General features: G+C 39.1%; 3 protein-coding genes across 7 annotated transcripts; all 3 read left to right on the top strand.

The window, feature by feature from the left end:
• Positions 1 to 1,375: 1,375 nt before the first annotated feature.
• Positions 1,376 to 3,924, top strand: LOC146377309 (C-C chemokine receptor type 2-like). Its single transcript, XM_084943769.1, has 3 exons — positions 1,376 to 1,630; positions 2,193 to 2,348; positions 2,497 to 3,924. The coding sequence occupies exons 1-3, from the start codon at positions 1,624 to 1,626 to the stop codon at positions 3,393 to 3,395; spliced, it is 1,062 nt and encodes a 353-aa protein (XP_084799895.1). The 5' UTR covers positions 1,376 to 1,623; the 3' UTR covers positions 3,396 to 3,924.
• A 204-nt stretch (positions 3,925 to 4,128) lies between these two features.
• Positions 4,129 to 8,540, top strand: LOC146377308 (C-C chemokine receptor type 2). 3 transcript variants are annotated; one of them, XM_084943770.1, is made up of 5 exons: positions 4,129 to 4,636; positions 5,274 to 5,373; positions 6,225 to 6,379; positions 6,596 to 6,768; positions 7,484 to 8,540. In XM_084943770.1, the coding sequence occupies exons 3-5, from the start codon at positions 6,235 to 6,237 to the stop codon at positions 8,198 to 8,200; spliced, it is 1,035 nt and encodes a 344-aa protein (XP_084799896.1). In that variant the 5' UTR covers positions 4,129 to 4,636; positions 5,274 to 5,373; positions 6,225 to 6,234; the 3' UTR covers positions 8,201 to 8,540. The 3 variants fall into 3 exon arrangements, with proteins under 3 accessions (XP_084799896.1, XP_084799897.1, XP_084799898.1); XM_084943771.1 differs by lacking the exon at positions 4,129 to 4,636 and having other exon boundaries at positions 4,650 to 5,373; XM_084943772.1 differs by lacking the exons at positions 4,129 to 4,636; positions 5,274 to 5,373 and having other exon boundaries at positions 5,434 to 6,379.
• Positions 8,541 to 9,275: 735 nt separating this feature from the next.
• Positions 9,276 to 16,965, top strand: ccr8.2 (chemokine (C-C motif) receptor 8.2). 3 transcript variants are annotated; one of them, XM_084943768.1, is made up of 3 exons: positions 9,277 to 12,826; positions 14,417 to 15,005; positions 15,108 to 16,965. In XM_084943768.1, exons 1-3 carry the CDS (start codon positions 12,759 to 12,761, stop codon positions 15,504 to 15,506), a joined length of 1,056 nt encoding a protein of 351 aa, XP_084799894.1. In that variant the 5' UTR covers positions 9,277 to 12,758; the 3' UTR covers positions 15,507 to 16,965. The 3 variants fall into 3 exon arrangements, with proteins under 3 accessions (XP_084799892.1, XP_084799894.1, XP_084799891.1); XM_084943766.1 differs by having other exon boundaries at positions 9,276 to 9,401; positions 14,417 to 16,965; XM_084943765.1 differs by having other exon boundaries at positions 9,278 to 12,826; positions 14,417 to 16,965.
• Positions 16,966 to 21,053: the final 4,088 nt, after the last annotated feature.

Here is a 21,053-nt window from a genome sequence, read left to right as displayed (position 1 = left end):
AGACATAAACTGCTAAGAAAACAAGTTGAAGGAGATAATATGTGCTGAAAACACAGAAACACACTCAGTACTCAATACTATAAATGGGCCTTTCTACATTCCAAGGTTGTCCCTCAGAATTATGTTTTCCCACATAGGTCTAAATGTGTGCATGTGATAATTATAGCTTGATAGCTACAATTAGCTCCACTAGACACTAACAGGATGTCCTGTTTGTGAAGTAATTATCTGAGGTAGTTCACTGAGTTTTCAGTTCTTGTGGTTATTTTTGGTTATATTATGAAATATTTTCATGGCTATAGTTGCTTGCAGAGATGCCCTTCTTTATATTTTACCAGAGGTGCTATGTTTTTGTTTAACACACCAGTCTCCAATTTAAAAAAAAAGCACTAACATTACCTCGGAGGACTGGTTACTTTGTGACTTCATGCATTCACCCCTCACGTGTCTGTTTTCCAGTTTTTCCATATTGTTCTGTGGAGTTTGGTGGTTTTGACCAAAAGAGGTCTTTAGTTCCTCTTCCCAAAGAGCTGCACAGCAGATTAGGCTCCAAAAAGACTTTAAATTCAACTTAAAGTTAAAATGTTGGCGATTTTATTTACTGTACTGTTTTGTGGCGGCACTGACACCGACAGAAGTTTGCAGTGAAGAGGAAGATCTGTGGAGAGGGAGAGAGATTATCCTAAACTATCACAAGAGGGTATTCAAAGACAACACCCTCTCAAGTATAAAATATCTGCACATGTCAGTAAAGCTGCAGTTAAAGTCTGTGTGCCGCTGTAGCCATCTCCTCACACAGAATGGCTTATAAACTCCAAGCTCGAAATTTCTATCCACCTGCTAAAAAAATACGACAGTTCCAACAAGTTACACTACAGATTTTTGTGTATGTTTTCCTAGTATCAACCCGGAGAAGACATTGGAAATAAGACCCATTTTCTTATTATTTGAGGGTGGAATATTTGCTGTAGAGTAAAAATTGTGGGATTGTTTAAAGAATTTTTCTGTATCTCCCATTTTACTGGTTGACTAGTTCACTGTAGCATTATCAATTACTCAACTGGAAGGAATTTGGGAGATTTCTAAAAAAAAATTAAGCAATACATTTATAAAAACTTGGAGAAAAAAAAGTAGACAGAGTTATTTTAGCCATTTGATTTGCTGGAAGAACAGTGCCTCAATGACACCCAGTCTGAGAGGATATGGGTATTGAGGAATAACAACAAATAATAAAGAATTTAGATGACGGCAGCATATGTTGGGATGATTCAGTGTTTATAAAATCACATTATTAATAAACCCTTTAACGCTTTAAGCAAAGTCCGACAGTCATTTTCTGAAGCTGTGTCCACATGTCCTGTCTTTCTCTTTAAAGTTTTATTGCTGTTTGGATGTCAAGCTATATCTTTAACAACAGAATCCTGATAAGGATCTCACTTAGGACACATACACGAAACAACATGTGCACTTCTGTTTCTGTGGTCCTCATTATCGGACTGCAGACATCAAGACGGTTACTTCACCTCTGCATGTCTAGAGGCATCACGTCAGTAAAAGAGGGAAAAGGAAGCTTGAAGTGGAATTCCTGACTCTAACTGGAAGAATCTTCACTGAAACATCGCCATGGAAGGTGAATATATTTTAACAGCAATTCAGTATTCGGTTGTCTTTGAAAATTGTTTGCAAAAAGGTACAAATTCTATCCATTGTCACAATGTCATTAAAGTTCATCTTAAGGCTTTTGTATTTTCCTATCATTTAATGTCCTATCATTTAACTCATGTGAACTAAATAAGTTATAATAATTCAGGTTTAATTAACAGACCAAATCCTATTTTAGTGTAGCAGTGATATCTTATGGATTGATGATGGTGGGAAAAATATACCTGTGGGAAAATAAACCCTCATTTATCAATTATCTCCGATGGGCCAAAATGCCAGGTAACGACAGTTCAGTCAATGATTATCAGTGGTTTTCTCAGAAAAGGAAAAATCACCTTAAAAAAACACACAAAAGTAACCTTTGATTGGACGACTACAACCAGCACTTTCTTCTCCTGTCGCATCCCCAACAGTCAGCAGCAGGTGCATACAGTAGCAGTTGTGTTTCCTAATAAATAGGCTCTAATCCTGATGCATGTGTGTTGTATCTTAATTGTTAACATTTTAAAAGCTTTTCTCTCCCTTTCCAGGAGAGAACATCACAGAATACACCACAATGTATGATTACAGCACTTTTTTTACTGACGATGGAAACTACACACCTATCAGCTACAGCGACGTAATGGACTTCATCAGAGTGTTTCTGGCCACTCTCTATAGTTTGGTTTTCATCCTGGGCTTCATAGGTAGGTGCGTCCTCTTGTGTGTATATTATGGGTGTTGGATTGTATTTAAATGATGTATGAAAGTGTGTGTATGTAAGAGAAAGAGAGATGATGTTGTTCTACATGTAACAGTGTGACAAGTACACTTATTGTGTAACTTCTCCCAAAGGTAATGGACTAGTTGTGTGTGTCCTGGTGAAGCATCGCAATCAGAGCAACTTGACAGACATCTGCCTCTTCAACCTGGCTCTCTCTGACCTCCTCTTTGTCTTCACGCTGCCTTTCTACTCTCACTATGCCAGGGTCGGCCAGTGGACTTTTGGAGACTTCATGTGCCGTTTAGTCTCCGGCTCTCACCAGATTGGCTTCTTCAGCAGCATCTTCTACATGGTTGTCATGACGCTGGACCGCTACATGATCATCTTGCATGCTCACAGGGTTGCACGTTATCGTACAAAGAAGGCAGCCATCATTCTCACCGTGCTCGTTTGGATGCTGAGCTTGTTTGTCTCTCTGCCGGATTTTATCTTCACACAGGAAACAGAAGAGTACCAGAAGTTTGGATGTGACTATCCCGAGGAGAGCAAAATCTGGGCTCATTACAACCTGTTCACCGCAAATGTGCTGGGTCTCGTGATTCCTTTGTTGGTGATGGTAGGTTGCTACTCCAGGATCATTCCCACACTGGTGAGCATGAGGACCTCAAAGAAGCACCGCATCGTCAAGCTGATCATCTGCATAGTGGTTGCATTTTTCTTGCTCTGGGCTCCATATAACATTTCTCGTTTCTTGAAGTTTCTTCAGGAAAAAGGAAAAATCCCACATGATGAAACTTGGGAGAAAAATTTAATGAAATCAATAATAGTGACCCAGGCCTTAGCTTACGCTCACTGCTGCCTGAACCCCATCATATACGCTTTTGTGGGAGAGAAATTTATGAGACGAGCCTTGCAGCTGCTGAAAAAGTTTGTGCCTGGTTACAGCAGAGATGTGGCAGACAGGAGAAGCACAGTTATGTCCAGATCCACTGAAGTCACCTCCACTTACATCTATGGAGGTCAGTTGTAGCCACAGCACTCTTCACCAGTGTCTTAGCTTCAAGGCCTGTCTGCACACGTTTAGATTATTTGAATGAATATAACCTCTTAGCACTGCCACCTGCTTTACAGAATTTCAAGTCTTTTCTAAACTCTGTGTAATGCTTTTCCTTCGTCTGATCAGGCCAAATGAAACTTGCTGGTGCTGTAATCTGAACTTGTTGTTCACAGCAGCCTGTAACAGTTTGCTTTCTTCTTTTACGTGTTTTTAATGAGCTGTGGAAAAAGTGTTTCATTCAAATGTATCGCATTATGAAGTTAAGGTTTAGAAGCATAATTTCCACATTTCACATCATAATGGAATTTGATATGTTTATGTGGAACAAACTTTCCAGTGTTGCCAGATTTTATGCTCTCACTTTTGTATTTCTTTACATTATACGGTGTGCTGTTTTTCATTCTAAACATATTCTAAAATAAACTCTGCTTTTTCTGATGTTTGTACAAAACCTGTACTTTCATTTATATATTACAAGCTAATCTCTGTCTCAATTTCAAATATATGCAATTTCTCTTTCTTTTATAATTTTATGATTTCATGATGTATTTGTAAGTACCCTGAAAATGGGGAGATCAAAGTCTTTCATGTACTTATCTCTCATCTTGTTTCTGTGTAACTGTTTTCTTAGGACAATAAATGATACAGCACATCTTGAACTTGAAATGAAAGTTATACACTTGGTCATTGAGCATTCTTGTCAGATTCCAAAATTACATTTGAGATATGTACATTTGGTAAGACATGTTAGGTAGTTTCAGATCAATGTATTTATGGTTGCAGCCACCACTAAACACTAGCATGATTTATTTCAGGCATGAACTGTGAGTAAGTTCAAGTAAAGTTGTGCAAACTAAGCTCAGTCATTCCTGATGAGCTGAATTTAGTTTTTAGAAATCAGATTATTAAGAGGTATATTTGAAAGGAATAAAAAGGAAACTCCTCATTTGAATATATTTTTCCCCTTTGTCTTTTCCCGCCTCATGTTAACGCATAAAGGGACATTTCTGAGAAAACCGCACCAACACCTCTTTGCAGGTTTAACACAATGCGGAGGAAACAGCAAAACCCAGAGTTCACGTTACCAGAAATGAGCTCCGCTGCAGGATTTGACACAAAAAGCAACCAATGCATATTGGCAGGATGACATGTAAGCTCGGCGCGCAGCACAAGAACATACACATTCAGGAGCAGTGATTTTGGCCAAAAGTGTGGTAAGTGTGTTCAAATTTTTGATTTCTAAACATTTAGTTTCAACTTACTAGACTTACTTCAGCTCATTCACCTCCTACACCCTTTAACCCACTGTGTAGTTGAGGAATATGCGTGTGTGTGTGTGTGTGTGTGTGTGTGTCAGCGCGTAAACACTGTCACCCACAGGAAGTGGGGGTCGGCAACGGTAACAAGTCAGGTGGTTGTGCATCTGTTTATAGTGAAAGGAAAAATGTTTGACATGCGGTTTGAATAGATCACATCAATTTGATTATGGTCACGCCGGCAGGAAGTTTTGAGATGTCTATGGATGTATAAGCATTCATCTACAGCCATTCTTTATATTTAGCCTGTACTTTGAAAACAGAAGTTAACCTTCTGGGTGGTTTTTACACATAAGCCTCTCTTACATGACTCACTAAATGATGATTCTATCAAAAATGTTCTACTTAAAGGGCAGGAAAGTCCAGTCCACTCTCTCAATTCCCTGTTTGAACTAATTTTTCCCTTTTGAAGAATTTATCATCACTTTAAAATGTTCATTTGATGAGCAAACTGTTCACTCATCATGCTTGTGGGGAATAGTGTGTCTAATAAAGAGAAGAAATAAACAACATACTCCTTTTCTGTTTCTTGAAGACTGGCTTTAAAGACTTCTGATAGCTAAACTATGGAGGAAATTCTTATGTGACTTTCCACAAGAAAAATTAAATCAGGAGCCAAAAGGTGCCATCATAAAGTAAGTAGGCTTTTTTTTTTTTACACATACATACATATTTATATTTAAAATATTCAGATGCTTTGGCTTTAAAATAGAATGAGAACAGACTCAAGTTAATGTTTGGTAAGAAATTCAGTAACTACCACAAATGGCTTGTAGACATGTTCTGGCATAATATGGCACAAAAAACATAATCTTATAATCATCATAGATGTAAATGTACCTCTTTAAATTATCTGTGATATCTGTTAGACAGCGGAGTGACTGAAGAGTGCGTGGCACTGGGGAAAGGGAACACAGAAGGCATTTGAGGACAAAAACTGAATAGCGGAAGTTTTATGTCTATTGGGCATTTCTCTCTATCTGTATTGCCACTTTTTAATCTCCTGATGTGCTGAAGAAAAAGGAGGAAAACACTGGAACACTTCATATGTGTGCATGTATGTCAGAGACTCACCCAAAACAATCCAGAACTGGGTTTGAAACTGAAAACATGATCAGACAGGTCCAGCTGCTTGAGTGGTTTGGCTGGTGCTTTTTAAAGTACTGAGCTGCACCTTTTTTTAACACCAGACGAACTACTTTTATTTGATTTCCCAACAAGCTGATTTAACAGATTTGGTATTGTTGGTGCCAATTACATCTATATAGTAACAACGGGCAGCCTCCATATTGTTATTACTTGTGTATTGTTTACATCATTTAAATAACTTGAGATGAATATATTGACAATAGTTCAGGTAATTGTTTTTTTCTTTTTTTCTCTTTATGTAAAAGACCACAGTAGCTTTTAAACGTGGCGGTGCAATTCTCACCTTTTTGCATGACTGTTGTACTACATTGACCAAATTTCCTTTTCTGTCTCACAGCTGTACCACCATGTCAGATAACGGGACCTTTAACTACTCAGACAATTATGACTATGATTACAATGATACCTGCAATCCGGATTCAAGTTCGGATTTCATTGGATCCATGGTCTTAACAGTGCTTTGCTATGTGCTGTTTTGTGTTGGCATTCTAGGTATGTATCTTTTTTTTTTCCATACCAATTCTATGTAACACAGCATTTATAAACCAGCCCCTGATAAGGCTTTTTGAATACACAGACATAGCTTGTACGATAGCCCAAGACTCAACTCTGTATACTGAAGCACAGAACTCATCAATAAAGTTCATGCATGCATCAGACTTTCACATACGTTCTGTTCCAAGATTAATATCTGAATTTATTTCACAGGAAACAGCACAGTCCTGTGGGTCCTCCTGCGACATGTTAAGCTCAGAACTATGACTGATGTATGTCTTCTCAACCTGACTCTGTCTGACCTCTTAGTGGCTGCATCACTGCCCCTCTGGGCCCACAGTTCCCAGAACCTTGGCTTATGCAAAATAAAAACAGGAGTTTATCAGGTAGTTATTTTCTTTCTTACTTTCTTTCTCTAAATGGAAAACCTCATGTGTACCATAATAACACATGGAATGCATATTCATTATTGGAACAACTGAAGCACTTCAACTTTCATGATTGACACGTCGATACCGTGCCTTCTTCAGAGCCAAGGCTGCGGTCCACAAGATTTAAAAAACAGATAATCTGGAGTCTGTTGAATTTGAAATGTTGCAACTATGACTGACGAACTGCAACTTCCTCATGGCTTTGCCATGTCGCTGGCGAAGACAAAGAGATGATTATTCTTAGGCTCATCAAAATTAATAGTTTTAGGTTGTATTGAATCATATGTACTACCAAAAAGTAAAGTTTATATATAAACTAAGTAATCCGAATGGGCTCCTTTGTCAAGATGAAAATTTTTTTATGTTACTTTTTTTTTTTAAATAAGTGAAATTTTAACCAGTTTACTCACATTAATTACTTCATATTTTTATGTAACTTCTAAAAGAAGTCAAAAGAAATGATTTCTGTTTTCTGAATGCAAAATTCACAAACAATTACACCTGTTTAGTTGTTCGATACTCTAAAGCTCAGGTGATGCGTGAAGCAACTGCTGGGTAATGTCAGATTTGTGAAGAACCTCACTGACGCATTTAAAGCCTCATAAAAGGTTTCCTCATCTCATGTCACATCCTGTTCTAATTTTACTTCCTCTCTTCTTCCACCCAACAGTTAGGCTTCTACAGTGGGACCTTGTTCGTGACCTTCATGAGCGTGGACCGCTACCTGGCCATCGTCCATGCCGTGGCAGCCATTCGAGCCCGGACACGTCGCTACGGCATCACAGCCAGCATCATTATTTGGGCGATATCTGTCACTATGGCAACCCCTCGGGTAGTATTTGCCTCCTTGGAGCTTGTTGATAACGCCTCAGAGTGCCAGCCCATCTATCCAGAAGGCACAGAGCATTTCTGGAAGTTGCAGCGCAACTTCAGTGAGAACACAGTGGGCCTTTTTCTGTGCCTTCCCATCATGATTTTCTGCTATCTGAAAATCCTCATTGTGCTGTCAAAGTCCAGGAACTCTAATAGGAACAAGGCCGTGAAGCTGATTTTCATCATTGTGTGTGTGTTTGTGGTGTGCTGGGTTCCCTATAATTTTGCAGTTTTTTTCGAAACACTGGAGGTGTTTGACATAAACCTGGGACCCGACCCCTGTGTGAGTTCAAAAGCCCTCAACACTGCCATGAGCATTGCTGAGATTATCGCGCTGTCCCACTGCTGTGTAAATCCAGTGATCTACGCATTTGTAGGAGAGAAGTTTAGGAAGTCACTGAACAAGGTGATGGCTAAATACTTTGGTTGGAGTTACCCAAGCAGTGGTCCTTACAGTCACAGGGATACCACAGACAAAGAAACCTCCAACACACCTGTAAGATCAGAGTATTAAAAATGGGTCATGTGCTTTGCTGATGGGTGTAACTGTTTCCGCAGCACTGGATTTTTTTTTTTATTTGAAACTGAGAGACTACAAAGATCACAAATTGTGTGTGTGTGTGTGTGTGTGTGTGTATGTGTGTGTGTGTGTGTGTGTGTGTGAGCGCACGTGTGTGTGAACGCATTAGTTAGTACTTCTGAGTGGTGTAAAACAATTCTCAAAACCAATTTGCAGTTATAAGCATTCATTTTTGAAACTGCTTGAAACAAAACACATGCATCAAAACATAAATGTCGTGTTTATTCACAGTTTGTAACACAATGTTATTTTTGAAAAAATAAAATTATTGAACAAAAAAAACCCTTTCGTCATTCTTCTTTCCTTTTACAGTTAGAGGAAAAAAGTCTCTGAAGTGTGTTAAAGGGTGTTGCCAACAGTGTGTTTGCAGGGTAAGATAGACGCATAGCAGGCCTTTATGATGGAAGTGGCAAAACCACTTTCACTGCTGTAATTCCTGTCAGAGGGTTATTATTATTTGAAAAGAAGTGTACAGATCTGAGTTCGTGTGTCATCTAACAACAACATATCTGAGTAACACAAGGCATTGTTGGGGCCTACGAGGTGAATTTAAATGATGCACAACAATATTAAGATCTGGTAAACACACAAGTCACACAGGTTTCCTCTTTAGATTTTAGTCAGAAGTCTACCCCTAACTCAAAGAAAGAAATGCATTCAGCAGACACGATGCTATTCTGAAACCATTGTCTGTACAGGGTGCACTGCTGGCTGTGTCGGTAGTATCACTTCTGTCAGGCAAAAAAAACAAAAAACCCACATGCAAGCCTCCAGCTGTGTGCGCCTGCAGGTCTGGTCAGAGTCACCTTGCATATTTAAAAGTTTGCATATATGGACTTGTGGTTCTATAGCTGCACAGACTGTGGGCTTTTGCACTGTGTGTTTTGAAAACAGTCTCAGGAAACTATTAAACCATACATCTCACATCGGAACCCGCAAGCCCACCCAGTTAACTTGGTTTTGAGGAAGGTTGTACTTTAAAAAAAAAAGCAACACCTTCAATTTTTTTTCATGTGTGTGCAAACCATTTCTCACTTCACAGATCTTAATGCAAAGTGGATAACTTGTTTGATTAGACAAGCCATCTCTCTATCCTGCGATCCACAATGAATTCCACCATCAGCACCATGGAAAGGTAAAAATATTTTTCCCACTTTATATGCAGAATGATTCAGGCTAACATGTCAGCAGTATTGCTGCACGCCTTTACAGTTCTGTAAGCGGGAAGAAAACAATGACGCACACTTATTTATCTTCAGCCTGTAACAATTGAAATGTTTTTTTTCTTTAATGGAAAGCATCTATAATCATAACTAAATGGACAAAAGTATAAAGCAAAAAGAGGAAGGTCAGTCTAATGACTGTCATTTCTCATTACAAGTTCAATTATAATGCAATTACTGTCTCAAAATGTTTTGGATTTAGCTCATTGATCCATATCTTAGACGCAAGATCATTATCAGTTCATCTTTTACCTGTTGTGGCACAGGGCAATCTGAGTGAAGAATAGTGAACTGGGGCACAGTGAGGAATGTGTTATCAATGCATTATTTAATTAATGACAGTAATGCTGCCTTTTTTTCTTTTTTTCTTTTTGTAAGTGATAATAGAGAGAAGCACCAGGGTGCATTTTCTGTATCTGTCTATCTGCTGACAGTGACAGGGCATTTTCTCTTTTGCATGTGTTAAATTTAGGTCAGTGGGAGAGGAAATTACATCCTCATCTCATTCGTAACACTTTTGAATATAAAATGCAATATGCTTTGATAATATCCAAGTTATCCAAGTAGTTTTCTACTTTTTTTTTTGCCTTGTTTTGTTTATTTGTCTTTTTGTGTGTTTTTTTTTAAATTAATGGAACGTGTTAAAAAAACTTATCTTAATTCTTGAAAAACAGTAGTAGCTATCATCAATCGTCAATTAGACTGACGCTAATCACAAAGCATTTTAAATATAGTGCAGCGCACTAACTGCAAAGTCCTCACAATTCAAGACAGTTATTTTTTCAGTCTTAAGTAAATAAACCACTTACAATGGAGATGTCTTCTTCTGTGGCCAGCATGCAGGATTTTTACTTTATAGTCTATACCTTATTTGGCTTCCTTTTTTAATACTTTAATGTTTAAAGTGATCTTGAGTTCCATGAAAGATATCAAATAAAGCTAAGCTATTATTATTATTACTATTATTATTATCAGCATTATAATATTGTGTAAACAAGCTGCCGATACTTACTTACACAAATCCTATGCCAACTCAGGTTCTGATAGAAATCATGACATAATCAACTTTAGGGGGATATTCTCCTCTAACATTACTTTTCATAGACTTATTTATTTGTAGTATTTTGTTTTTTGCACGCAGCTGCTGAAAATGTGTTATAGGCACATCACTGAAGAAGCTACAACAGTCAGTGTGCTGCTGTAACAGATCCTTTATTAGATAAAATTTACCAAAATTTGAATCAAAAGTGGAGACGGTAGAGGGAAGAGATGACAAAACCACTGCTGGGGAAGCCTACCACAGACTGATGCAGCACACTGATTCTAATGCACCTGTGTGAAATGTAATAAACCAAAAGTGCTATGCAGTTAAAAGGACATACAAAAGAAATCTGTTGCCACAAACCATAGCAGGAGCAAATGTGGGTCACCCTCCCCTCAATACATGGAATGACCACAAGCATGTAAGTCATCAGCAACTAGAAGCAGAGAGATCTTTAAAAAATGTTGCAAGTATGTAAAACTTATTTATATAGCACTTTATAAAACATGTAACCAGTCACAAAGTTTCATATTATTTCATAATGAAGCAGTTAAAGACTAAAGAGCATTAGATCGATTGGTAAAATAATCCCAAAATTAACAGCAATCAGTTCTCGAATTAGTTCCGATTGCGCACGGAGCAGATTTGAGTTGGCTAGCTATAGACGTGTAGTGTTTTTCCCCACTCCTCTGTACAACCTCACTTCAATTCATTGAGATATTCAGGAATTTGTTCATGCACAGCTCTCTCAAGGGCCAGCCACAGCATTTCAATCAGCCTAAAGTCTGGACTTTGACTGGATCATTGAAACATGTTGATCCTCTTCTTTTTCAGCCATTCTTTTGTGTTAGGGATCACTGTCACTGTCATCATTGATCAAACTGGGTCAGGCTTAAGCTGTCAGACAGGTGGCATTTGACATCTGATTCTAGAGTATTTTGGTATACACAAGAGAGCATGGTTGACTTAATGATTGCAAGGTGCACAGATCCTGTGGCTGCAAAAAACCCCTATATCCTCGCCTTTCCTCACCATCGTGTTTGACACTTGGTATGTGGTTTTTGTACTGACATGCTGTGCTTGGTTTTCACTGAACGTAGAGCATGTTTGGCTTCATGGCCAATCATCTCCACTTTGGATATCTACTTTATTTATATGTGATGTTTATTTCCACTTCTGCACCATAATGGGCCTTCTAATTTATCCCATTTCTTTGAACACTTTTGTTACTTATATTTTTGCAGATCCACTGATATACAAAGAAGTTGCCTAATAAATGTAATTCAAAAATATGATCTATATGCAGACTTCACGTCAAGAATTGGCCCAATAAAGCTCCTGTGCCCCCCTCAGCTGAATTCTGTGGATATATGTCAACTATAAGTTACACTGATTTATACAGATAAATGAACTTGCAGATAAGCTTGCAAGCTGGGTTTAATTATTAGGTTAACAGCAGTATAGAATCATTAACATTTGGTTTACCACAAATACTTCTGCTGCAATCGAGGTAAGCAGCATGCCTGTGAGGGACAGCGGTGAGAGGTAACCCTCATATATATTTGAAACTAAAATCAGGTCACCCATCAGTATGTGTGGACAGTTTTAAAGCACAACCCTACTCAAAAACTTCAAAACAAACAGAACTGTGTTGAAAATAAATGCGTGCTCACAGTCAGCTCTCCCACTGTGTGTGGCGGTGCGTCTGCTTTCAAACACATGTATTTTCCCACTTTTGTATCTGTGGCTACATTCCTCTATGACATTATCATGCGTGTACGGGTGCAATTATGCAGGGTATGTGTGAGTGCAATCACATTTTGTATTCTAATTCATGTAATAGCAAAATGAATTGAGCCAAATCCCCCCATCAAAGCTGCTTGTCCATCCAGTTCACATGGCCTGGTGCTGAACCTGTCCCTGTGTGTGCATATACTTACACGCACATTTAATTTGCCCAGATTTAACTCAGTTTCAGATTTAACATTTGAGTTATGTATCAAAATTGCATAGAACATTTACATGCAATTTAATGATTAAACTAATTTACATCCTTTTTTTATCATATAAGTAGGGCTGATTTTTTGCTAACGAGTGAAAACTAAAGATTTATTTCACTCCTTTACAGTAGAGTTAAAATACAGTATCCCCACCCCTGCCACTTTAGGAGGTAGGACGGGTTTTCAGTTCTTTGGCTTCTTTCTTTCTTTTTTTAAAGCAGCTGATCATGGACGAGACCACCGAAACTGACTTTACTTTCAGTTTGAATCTTACTGAATCTTCACTTTTCCAAGGGTAAGATCAGCTATAACAAACATCTATCGGCATTTTCTTCATTTATTGCTCATCGTGAGACTATTTTAAGCTTTTTAATATCATTACTATCCTCTCCCCCGTCTTTTTGAATCTTCGCGGTTTTCACGCTCCTTTCATTTTTCCTTTCAGGCGACGCATTCCTAGTTATTGTTTTAGCGTTGGCCTGCGTTTGGACAGTTTGTGTCACTTTCTCATGAACTGTGAGGGATTCAAAATCTTCAAGCACTTCGTCATTTGTCGCCAAATACTTGTGATTTGCTCGCTTGTAAACAATCGCCAGCTGTTTGTTTTCACAGTTGCTGGCCCCCTGCCCTTACTTCCAACAGACCAGCAGCAGTCACAGACGGTCTGTCTCGCAGGAAGTTTAAAAAAGAAGCCTGATAAAGCTTACCTCACTGCCACGTGAGCTCGTGCAGTGGTTCTCTTACTTTGCTACAGTTCTTATCTGCACCAAAACAACCGTGCTGCTTCACTAACCGCTTATTTTATTTACAACCGCAGCACTTCAGAATAAAATTTGACTTCCTGCTGAGCTGTAAGACTGAAATTCAACTGAACTAAATAAACAGAATGTTATGAATATTCTTTAGATTATATATATATCATAAAATAAATGTTAATTGTACTTACAGATTGAAAAACTGTGGTCACACAGTGTCCGATTGCCTGCGTTTAAGAGTGCCAGGAGGCATTTTAAGATGGTTGCAAAACCTGATGAACGCATTGAGAAACTCTTTGATAGAAGGACTTTGGCTGGCTGACACCATATTATAAATTGATTACATTCAGTTAAATTCATTTTTATTTGTGTAGGTCCAAATCTCAGCAAGGTGCCTCAAGGTGCTTTATTTTGTACGTTAAAGCTTCTACAATAAATACATAACACGATAAATTATCAAATGTAATCTTAGTTTCATCATTGTATATGTTGGTTTTGCACTATACTCTCATTTAGTTAAAATGTTGCTATTAATTAATTATTGTATTCTGTATGCTGTGCAGTGTCACAGCTGTGGTGCTGCTATTCAGATGATTCAGATGAAAGTATCTATCGGTACTATCACACACAAACTTACACGTTCTCAGCGGCTTCACTTTAAATGTATCAGTGCATTTAGAGTGAAGAAAATCTCCGCAGTGCTCCTGTTAATCAACTTTTACCTGAGCAGCTGACAGCTAAACAACATCTTTATCCCCTGCTTTGATTTTGCTGATCCCAGTATTCTGATAAATACGCTGCTTTATATAAATTGTTTCTGTTTAGACTTCCAACATTTTGAACAGCTTTGGTCAAGGTCAGACATAGTACCAAAACCGCTGATCATGTGAGTGACTGGTTTTGAAAGTTCCTCATGCCAGTCCTGAAAGTGAAGAAATGCTTTCCGATACTGTTTAAATGAGCTGCCACACAGTTTGAAGCCTGCAGATCATCGCTGAGTTAAACTGTTTAAAAATGTGTTGTTTTATATAGATGCATACTTTAATCTGTGATAGACAAAGTTGTTGAAAATAAGTAAGGCATAATGAGTAAATCTAATCATTTGTTTTTGTGCCTCTGTTTCTTTCCAGCTTCAGCACGCCTCCAACTGAAAATAGTTCTGCATATAGTCCTGAATATACTACTGACTATTATGAATATGACCCCTCCCTGTTCGATGAATTTGAACCATGTGTATATACGCGACACGGAGCAACTTTTCTTCCTGCCATCTACATCATTTTCTTCCTGCTGGGCGTTCTGGGTAACTCCCTGGTCTTTTGGGTCATTACTTTTGGAGCGCGACTCCGCACCATGACTGACGTGTGCTTGTTAAACTTGGCCATCGCTGACCTCCTTTTGGTGTGTTCCCTGCCCTTCCTAGCCCACCAAGCCTGGGACCAGTGGGTGTTTGGGGATGCTATGTGCAAAATAGTCTTGGGCATTTATCATATCGTCTTTTACTGTGGGATATTTTTTATCACTCTAATGAGCATTGATCGGTACTTGGCTATAGTGCATGCTGTTTGTGCTATGAGAGCACGTACACGCTCCTTTGGAATGATTGCAGCTGCTGTTACATGGGGAGCGGGATTTCTGGCTTCTTTTCCTGACCTGATCTTCCTCCAAGAGCAAAGAAATGTGTCGGGACAGCACACTTGCTATCCTGGATTTCCAGAAGTGAGTTCCATTCTTCATTTTTGGCAGGTCTTCAGCATCGCTAAAATGAACATTGTAGGCCTGCTCATTCCGATCATCATTCTGGTTTTCTGCTACTCACAGATCATCTGGAGGTTACTGAACAGCCAGTCATCCAAGAAACAAGCTATCCGCCTTGTTGTCATAGTGGTAGCTATTTTCTTCTGTTGCTGGATTCCCTACAACATTGCATCACTTGTCCGAGCACTGGAGCTAAAGCACCAGGTGTTAGATTGTGGGTACAGCAAAGCCGTCAGACTGGCTTTACAAATCACAGAGGCCATTGCTTACTCTCACAGTTGCCTCAACCCCATCCTGTATGTGTTTGTCGGGGAGAAGTTCAGGAGGCACCTGTTGCGGATGATAAACAGATCTCCCTGCAGACTGTGCCAGCTGATCAAGGTCTTCATACCACAGGACAGAATTTCTACATCAGTCTACTCACAAACTACCAGCGTGGATGAGAGGAGCACAGCTATGTAGTGAACTAGGACAGTTGGGGGATGTGCTCCTTTCATTTTTTCATGTCCAGTAAAAATAGATCACTGTGGCTTATTGTCACTTCTAGAGTGTTAAGGTTTGGCACTTGTGAATGTATGCACGTGACTGTATATTAATATAATGTACCACAGATATGTATTTTTACTCTGTTTTTGTACTTCTATGAGTTATGACCAAAATGTATGCAATTCCATTATAAATCTGATTTTGAATACTTTGTTGTATCTTCACCTGGGACGATGAGTCACAGTTAGACTTGTTGCAGTTTGTTTTGCCGCTGGCTCTTTACTTAGCACGAAACTGTGTCAACTACAACATCTGTCAGCAGCTACGGCAACGTCATCCAGTTTAAGTGGGGAAACGCACCACCATGAAAAGTTACATGTCATAGTAGCCTACATTTTTATCCAAACACGATGACCCCCCTCACAGTTGTACCCGTTGCATCAGTCTGCGCACAGGAAATCGTGTTCAGTGCAACTTTGCAGATTCAGCAGTGTAGGTTGCCTAGCATCATTAGCAGAACATTTGCACTTTACCCAACACAGAGAAAACCACAACCTGAAAGAGGAAGCATGAAACCAAGCTGTTAGTTTAACCTTTGCAGTCTTCGTGCACATCCGAGCCGTTTGTTATCAAGTGACTTCATAGTTCTGCTGGTTTTTCTCGTGATATTAATCAGGATTACAAGAAAGAAGTCCCTTTTTACAAGAGTTTATCGATGGGCATGCAGACAGTTCCTCTTTCAGCTTCTTTGTTTCAATGCCCGGAGGGATGACAAATTACAGGAAAAATCGCAAAAATTCCAGGCTGCATTTTACTGGATCCTCTTAGAGAAGGGGAGCTCTGAATCAATAGAAAGTTGTTCTCATATGAATTGATATCATTATTACTATTATGATATTATTACCCCCCTTTCCAGGAAAACAGTCATAAGGAGTCACTGAATTGTCTGATAAAGCTTGGTTCTATCTTTTCACCTATAATTCCGCTGATGTTTTTTTTTCCATCTTTGCTTCAGTTTCCAGTTTTTTGATAGTTTTTGTAACATAAACATTTCTGGTTTCTGTCAAATGGGTGCAGTTATTGGGGCCACAAGAATTCCGATTCGGTTTTTGGGGTAATTTAAATGTTTGATCAGTTTTTGTGTTGTATTTTCTCATGCCTGTTTAAAAAAGGTGTTTGTAATCAGCTGACAATACAGAATAAAGGTGTTATATTTCTATGGTAAGTGTGGCATCCCTGTGACACGAATGAGTGTGTATGGTGAAAAGGTGTGACAGATCCAATCTAACCGCAGTTGCCTCTTTTCACTATTTTTACCTTTTGCTTTAAGTGCTTCCACAAAATAAGGAGTATCTGCACTGACTAACAAACCAACTTTGATATGCATGTTACTGTAGAGAGGTGTTATTGTTCCTGTAATAAACTGTACGATCCATCTGGTTTCGGTCAGTGAAGCTGTTTGCTTTACAGGCACTCACATTTTTCATCTGATAAATTAGCCACACATTTCTTGTAACTTCCTGGCGTCATCATTTTCTTTCGTGGATTTATATATATTAAATTTTACTATATTTTGAAAAGAAGCATGCAGCTACCCATCATATACCTTTTTTTTTAAATCTAAAAAATCCTTTTTTTTGTGCATTACACCACTGTCTATGTGGAGAGATATGAGCTAAAACATTATTTCTGTTAGTCTAGCAAAAAGTCAGAGTGGAGCACTGAGTCCATTCTTGGGAAACCCAGTTATGTCAACTCTTGAGGAAAGTGACAGAATACGCCCATCCCTTAATAACACAATCTGCTTCTGTTTTTTTTTTTTTAAAGAGCTCGCTCTTAAACTACTGAGAACACAGTGTACTGAGGAAGTGGAAACCCTAAACTGAGAGGAGGGGCAGGCTTGACCCTGTCTATAGATGTAGATTGATGATTACTACTTCCTCAGAAAGTGTTAGGTGAAACCTGCCTTATTTAGACCGCTGTTATTTAGTGTCTGGTGTTTAAGTCCCAAGACAATGGAGTTCTTAAGATGCTCAAAACAATGGCGAGCATCATCCTCATCATCATCATTATCATCATCAACATGTAGATTTCAAATGAAAAAATTCCAGCCCAGGAAGAGAACATCTGATGCAAAAAGAGTTCTCAAAAGCTCCAAAATTTCATCACAGGATCTGCAGGAGACTGTGTGCAGCTATTTGTGTCAAAGTGAACGTGTTTATTTTCAGAAAGCACAAATTTGGTCTGAATCAAAAGCGTGCCAGGGAGAAACATTTGCTGTGCAAAAAGACGATTAGAAGAAAACTGCTCTTTGTCAGTGAAGATACTGGCACAAATTGGGGCTTTTTGTTCTGGGTGGATGAATCCAAAATTGTAGTTACTGACCTTCCTGAAGACCACTTTGACGTGTATCTACCATCAGGAAAAGCCCCTGTAAAACAAACTATATATACTGTGATCTAACTAAACGGGAGTGTAAGGAGTTAATGGATGTTACAGCATCCTACAGAGCTGTAAAGCATGATCTGAAGGTGCTGCACGGCTCTAAGCAGTTTTAGGGTTGGCACAAACATTTGGTTTCTGTGGTCAAAGAACTGCTGAGGCAGTACAGAAGCATCTCACCAGATAAGGCTGTTTAGGCAAGGAAACGGAAAAACAACCTGCAAGTAAACAGTTTGACAACTGTCTGCGACATAAAAACACAAAAGCTGAACAATTATTCCCACTGCAGTACTAATGAGAAAGAAGAAACAAGCAAACATAAAAAACATTATTAGCCCCCCCAAATAACCCAGGTTAGTACAGCAGAGGACTGAAAGCGTGATGCATTCCAGATGTCAACAGCTGAACTACTTCTTGTTGTACACAAGTCTGGAGAATGCAGCGATAAAGCAGCAGCTCTGACAAGCTCTGGGGGAAAGTTTCACACTAACTACTCGGAAAATGCTTTCCCTGCAATGCTGAAATGATTAAAAGTGAAGTCTTCCTTTCACTCTATAACTCAACCGCTCACGTGGATTGATTCATGCCAGACTTCAGATACTGATCTGTGGTCTTAACTGATAAATGACTCGACTTTACTTCAGCTTGGCGCTCATGACTTGAAAAACTTGAAAAAGCTTTTTTTTTTTTTTTTTTTTTTTTTGTTGTTTTTGTTGCATTTGTGTTGCATCCATTTTTAATGTATTGACAAGTTATGTGTTGTTTCTTAACCCTGATTGGGTGAGTTCAAGTTATGATCTCTCTCCTCCCCCCTTCCTCTTAGCATGTGTGTGTGTCCGGGGAGGGGGGATCAAACTAAGATACACTTGTGGAGACCTCTAGTGTAAAAAGGTTCAGTGGCAGGTCTGCAGGTTTGCTGGCAGATTTTTATCAATGCGGAAGCATCACAGCCATGAAAGAAGTCCAAAAATTTGATGTCATCTATTAAAGACATCAAAATGAAAGTCAAATTCTAAAAACAGTGGACTTAGGGAGACTTTGTGATGTGTCATGTGTTTTCCCCTTATCGTTATGTTCTCACAGTACAGTTAAAAAAAAAAGGACAAAGGGTCAAGCGAGAAAGATGGTAAACAGATATGTGAGAGTTGGGGCTGTGATGTCAGTACTTGTTCCTACTGGTTGCCACGCAGCGTGAAATACCAGTACGATATAACATATGATATAAAACTCATATTTTCACATTCACCTGTTTTTGCTCTCACCACTTTAAATGTGGAAACTGGGCTAGCGAGTTTCATGTGAACTGCATGGCCTGTAGCAGAGAGCGTGACTCAACTGCCCAATTCTCACTACATGGGAACCACCTCTGCTAAACACACAAAACTCTAGTGAACCTACAGAGGGAATTTACCCTCTGTAGGTTCAACAGTGTTTCAGCAGTGCATAGCACATTTAACCTTTTAATAACACACAGTTCTGTTATCTCCTTCAAACCCCTTTCAACACTACGTGCTGTTTCTGTTGTTCTTCTCCAGACTGCAGTAGTTTCTGTTTCGAGCTTGGCCAATCAAATTTGCCGGTGGTTCTTTAATAACGTCTGTAAGTTGATGCTCTGCAGGTTGTTTTGCACACGATGTGTTCCGCTATCGGCAAATTCTTGAAACCAAGATCTCCGATGCCATCTAGTGGTCTCTTGTCTCCTGATTGTGGTTAGATAGTAGGAGTGTTCTTGTTTACAGGCTTGCAACTCGCTTCCCGTCCCGTTAGTGTGTGGGCCACAATCACGTCATTATTCTCCTCATCAGTGTGAACTTTCTAAGTATTTGACATCTCTTTCTCTGACTCACGTTTGCTTTTGGTTTTAAACTACAGCCAGACAGGACTCTCCCCATATGAGTGAATTCAGCATTGAATTCAGTGGGTGGAAAATGCCCAGAAGCAACAGTGGGTGAGAAGGCGCAAAACTGGGAAAGAAATGCGCATAATCGTATATTAGGTATTTGTGTCGAGTTAAACGTGTGGGCTTAAAGTAAAGCAGTACCCGAATAATTAAAATGAATAAACAACACAGTATTTGGTCACAGGTCAAATCAAGTTTGTAGAACAGAAAAAAACAACAACTCTGCACTGGCGTGCATCACCTTCACACTTCACAGCTCTTGCGTGAGATTTTGATCACAAGATTTTGTGTAAAGATTGTAAAGATACCCCTTCTGTGGTTTCATGCAAAAAATAAAAACAAAACAAAAACTGTTGCTAAGAAAGACGAAATAGATTTCACACCCGATAAGTGCACAGGCACCTTTCAGGCACTGGGTGAAAGCGCCGCTTTCAGAACAGAGACACAGATGCGTCAGGTGAAGTAAATAACCTCGAATGGGGCTTAGATGACAAACACTCCAGGCTGATAACGCTCATGCGTAGATACCAGGGTTTAAAATGCTGCAAAAAATGTTCTCTAGCAGACCTCAGTGAGTAACTATTGTAGCGGACGTGGGTTGAGTGGGAGGTAAAATCGTGCGTTCTTTGTGCAGTGATGCAACACACACTGCTTGCACTGATTCAAAAACAGCAGCGGCATCTGCTCCGGACTGATAAGATCAGCAACAGTCCCCTTCCTGATACCTTCTCATAGTTTATCTCTCGAACTGATCTTCATCACAGTAATGACATTCGTTCACTATTACTGTACACTTATCTTCCTCCTGATTTTAATATTCTCACTTTGCTTTTCATGGTTTCCCCGCAGTGCTTCTAGATGTCACACTTCATATGAAAATAAAAACTAAAAAAGTAAAGAAAAAACGTGTCAGAGGTGTTACGCTATCGCAAACAATAATCCCCTCTAATGCAAGGCTTAACATGGCTGCTGTGTTAGTTGGGTTTCTTGTGTTTAATAATTTTAATGAATGACTGATTGCAGCCATGTGAATTAAGGGTTTTCCCCTGCTTTCTAATCATGCCGGGAATATAGATTTATCTCACCTTCCAGCCCTCAAAAGCTTATGGGAAATCATGACTGAATAATAATAACAGACATTCTCACGGGGGTGGAGATGAATGAATATATGAGCACAAAAG

Source organism: Perissodus microlepis, chromosome 11 (genome assembly GCF_051167445.1).
Source record: "Perissodus microlepis isolate ML-2025 ecotype Zambia chromosome 11, ASM5116744v1, whole genome shotgun sequence".
NCBI classification, from domain to species: domain Eukaryota; kingdom Metazoa; phylum Chordata; class Actinopteri; order Cichliformes; family Cichlidae; genus Perissodus; species Perissodus microlepis.
Note: the sequence above shows the minus strand (reverse complement) of the source record. Positions and strands in the feature narration are given on the sequence as shown.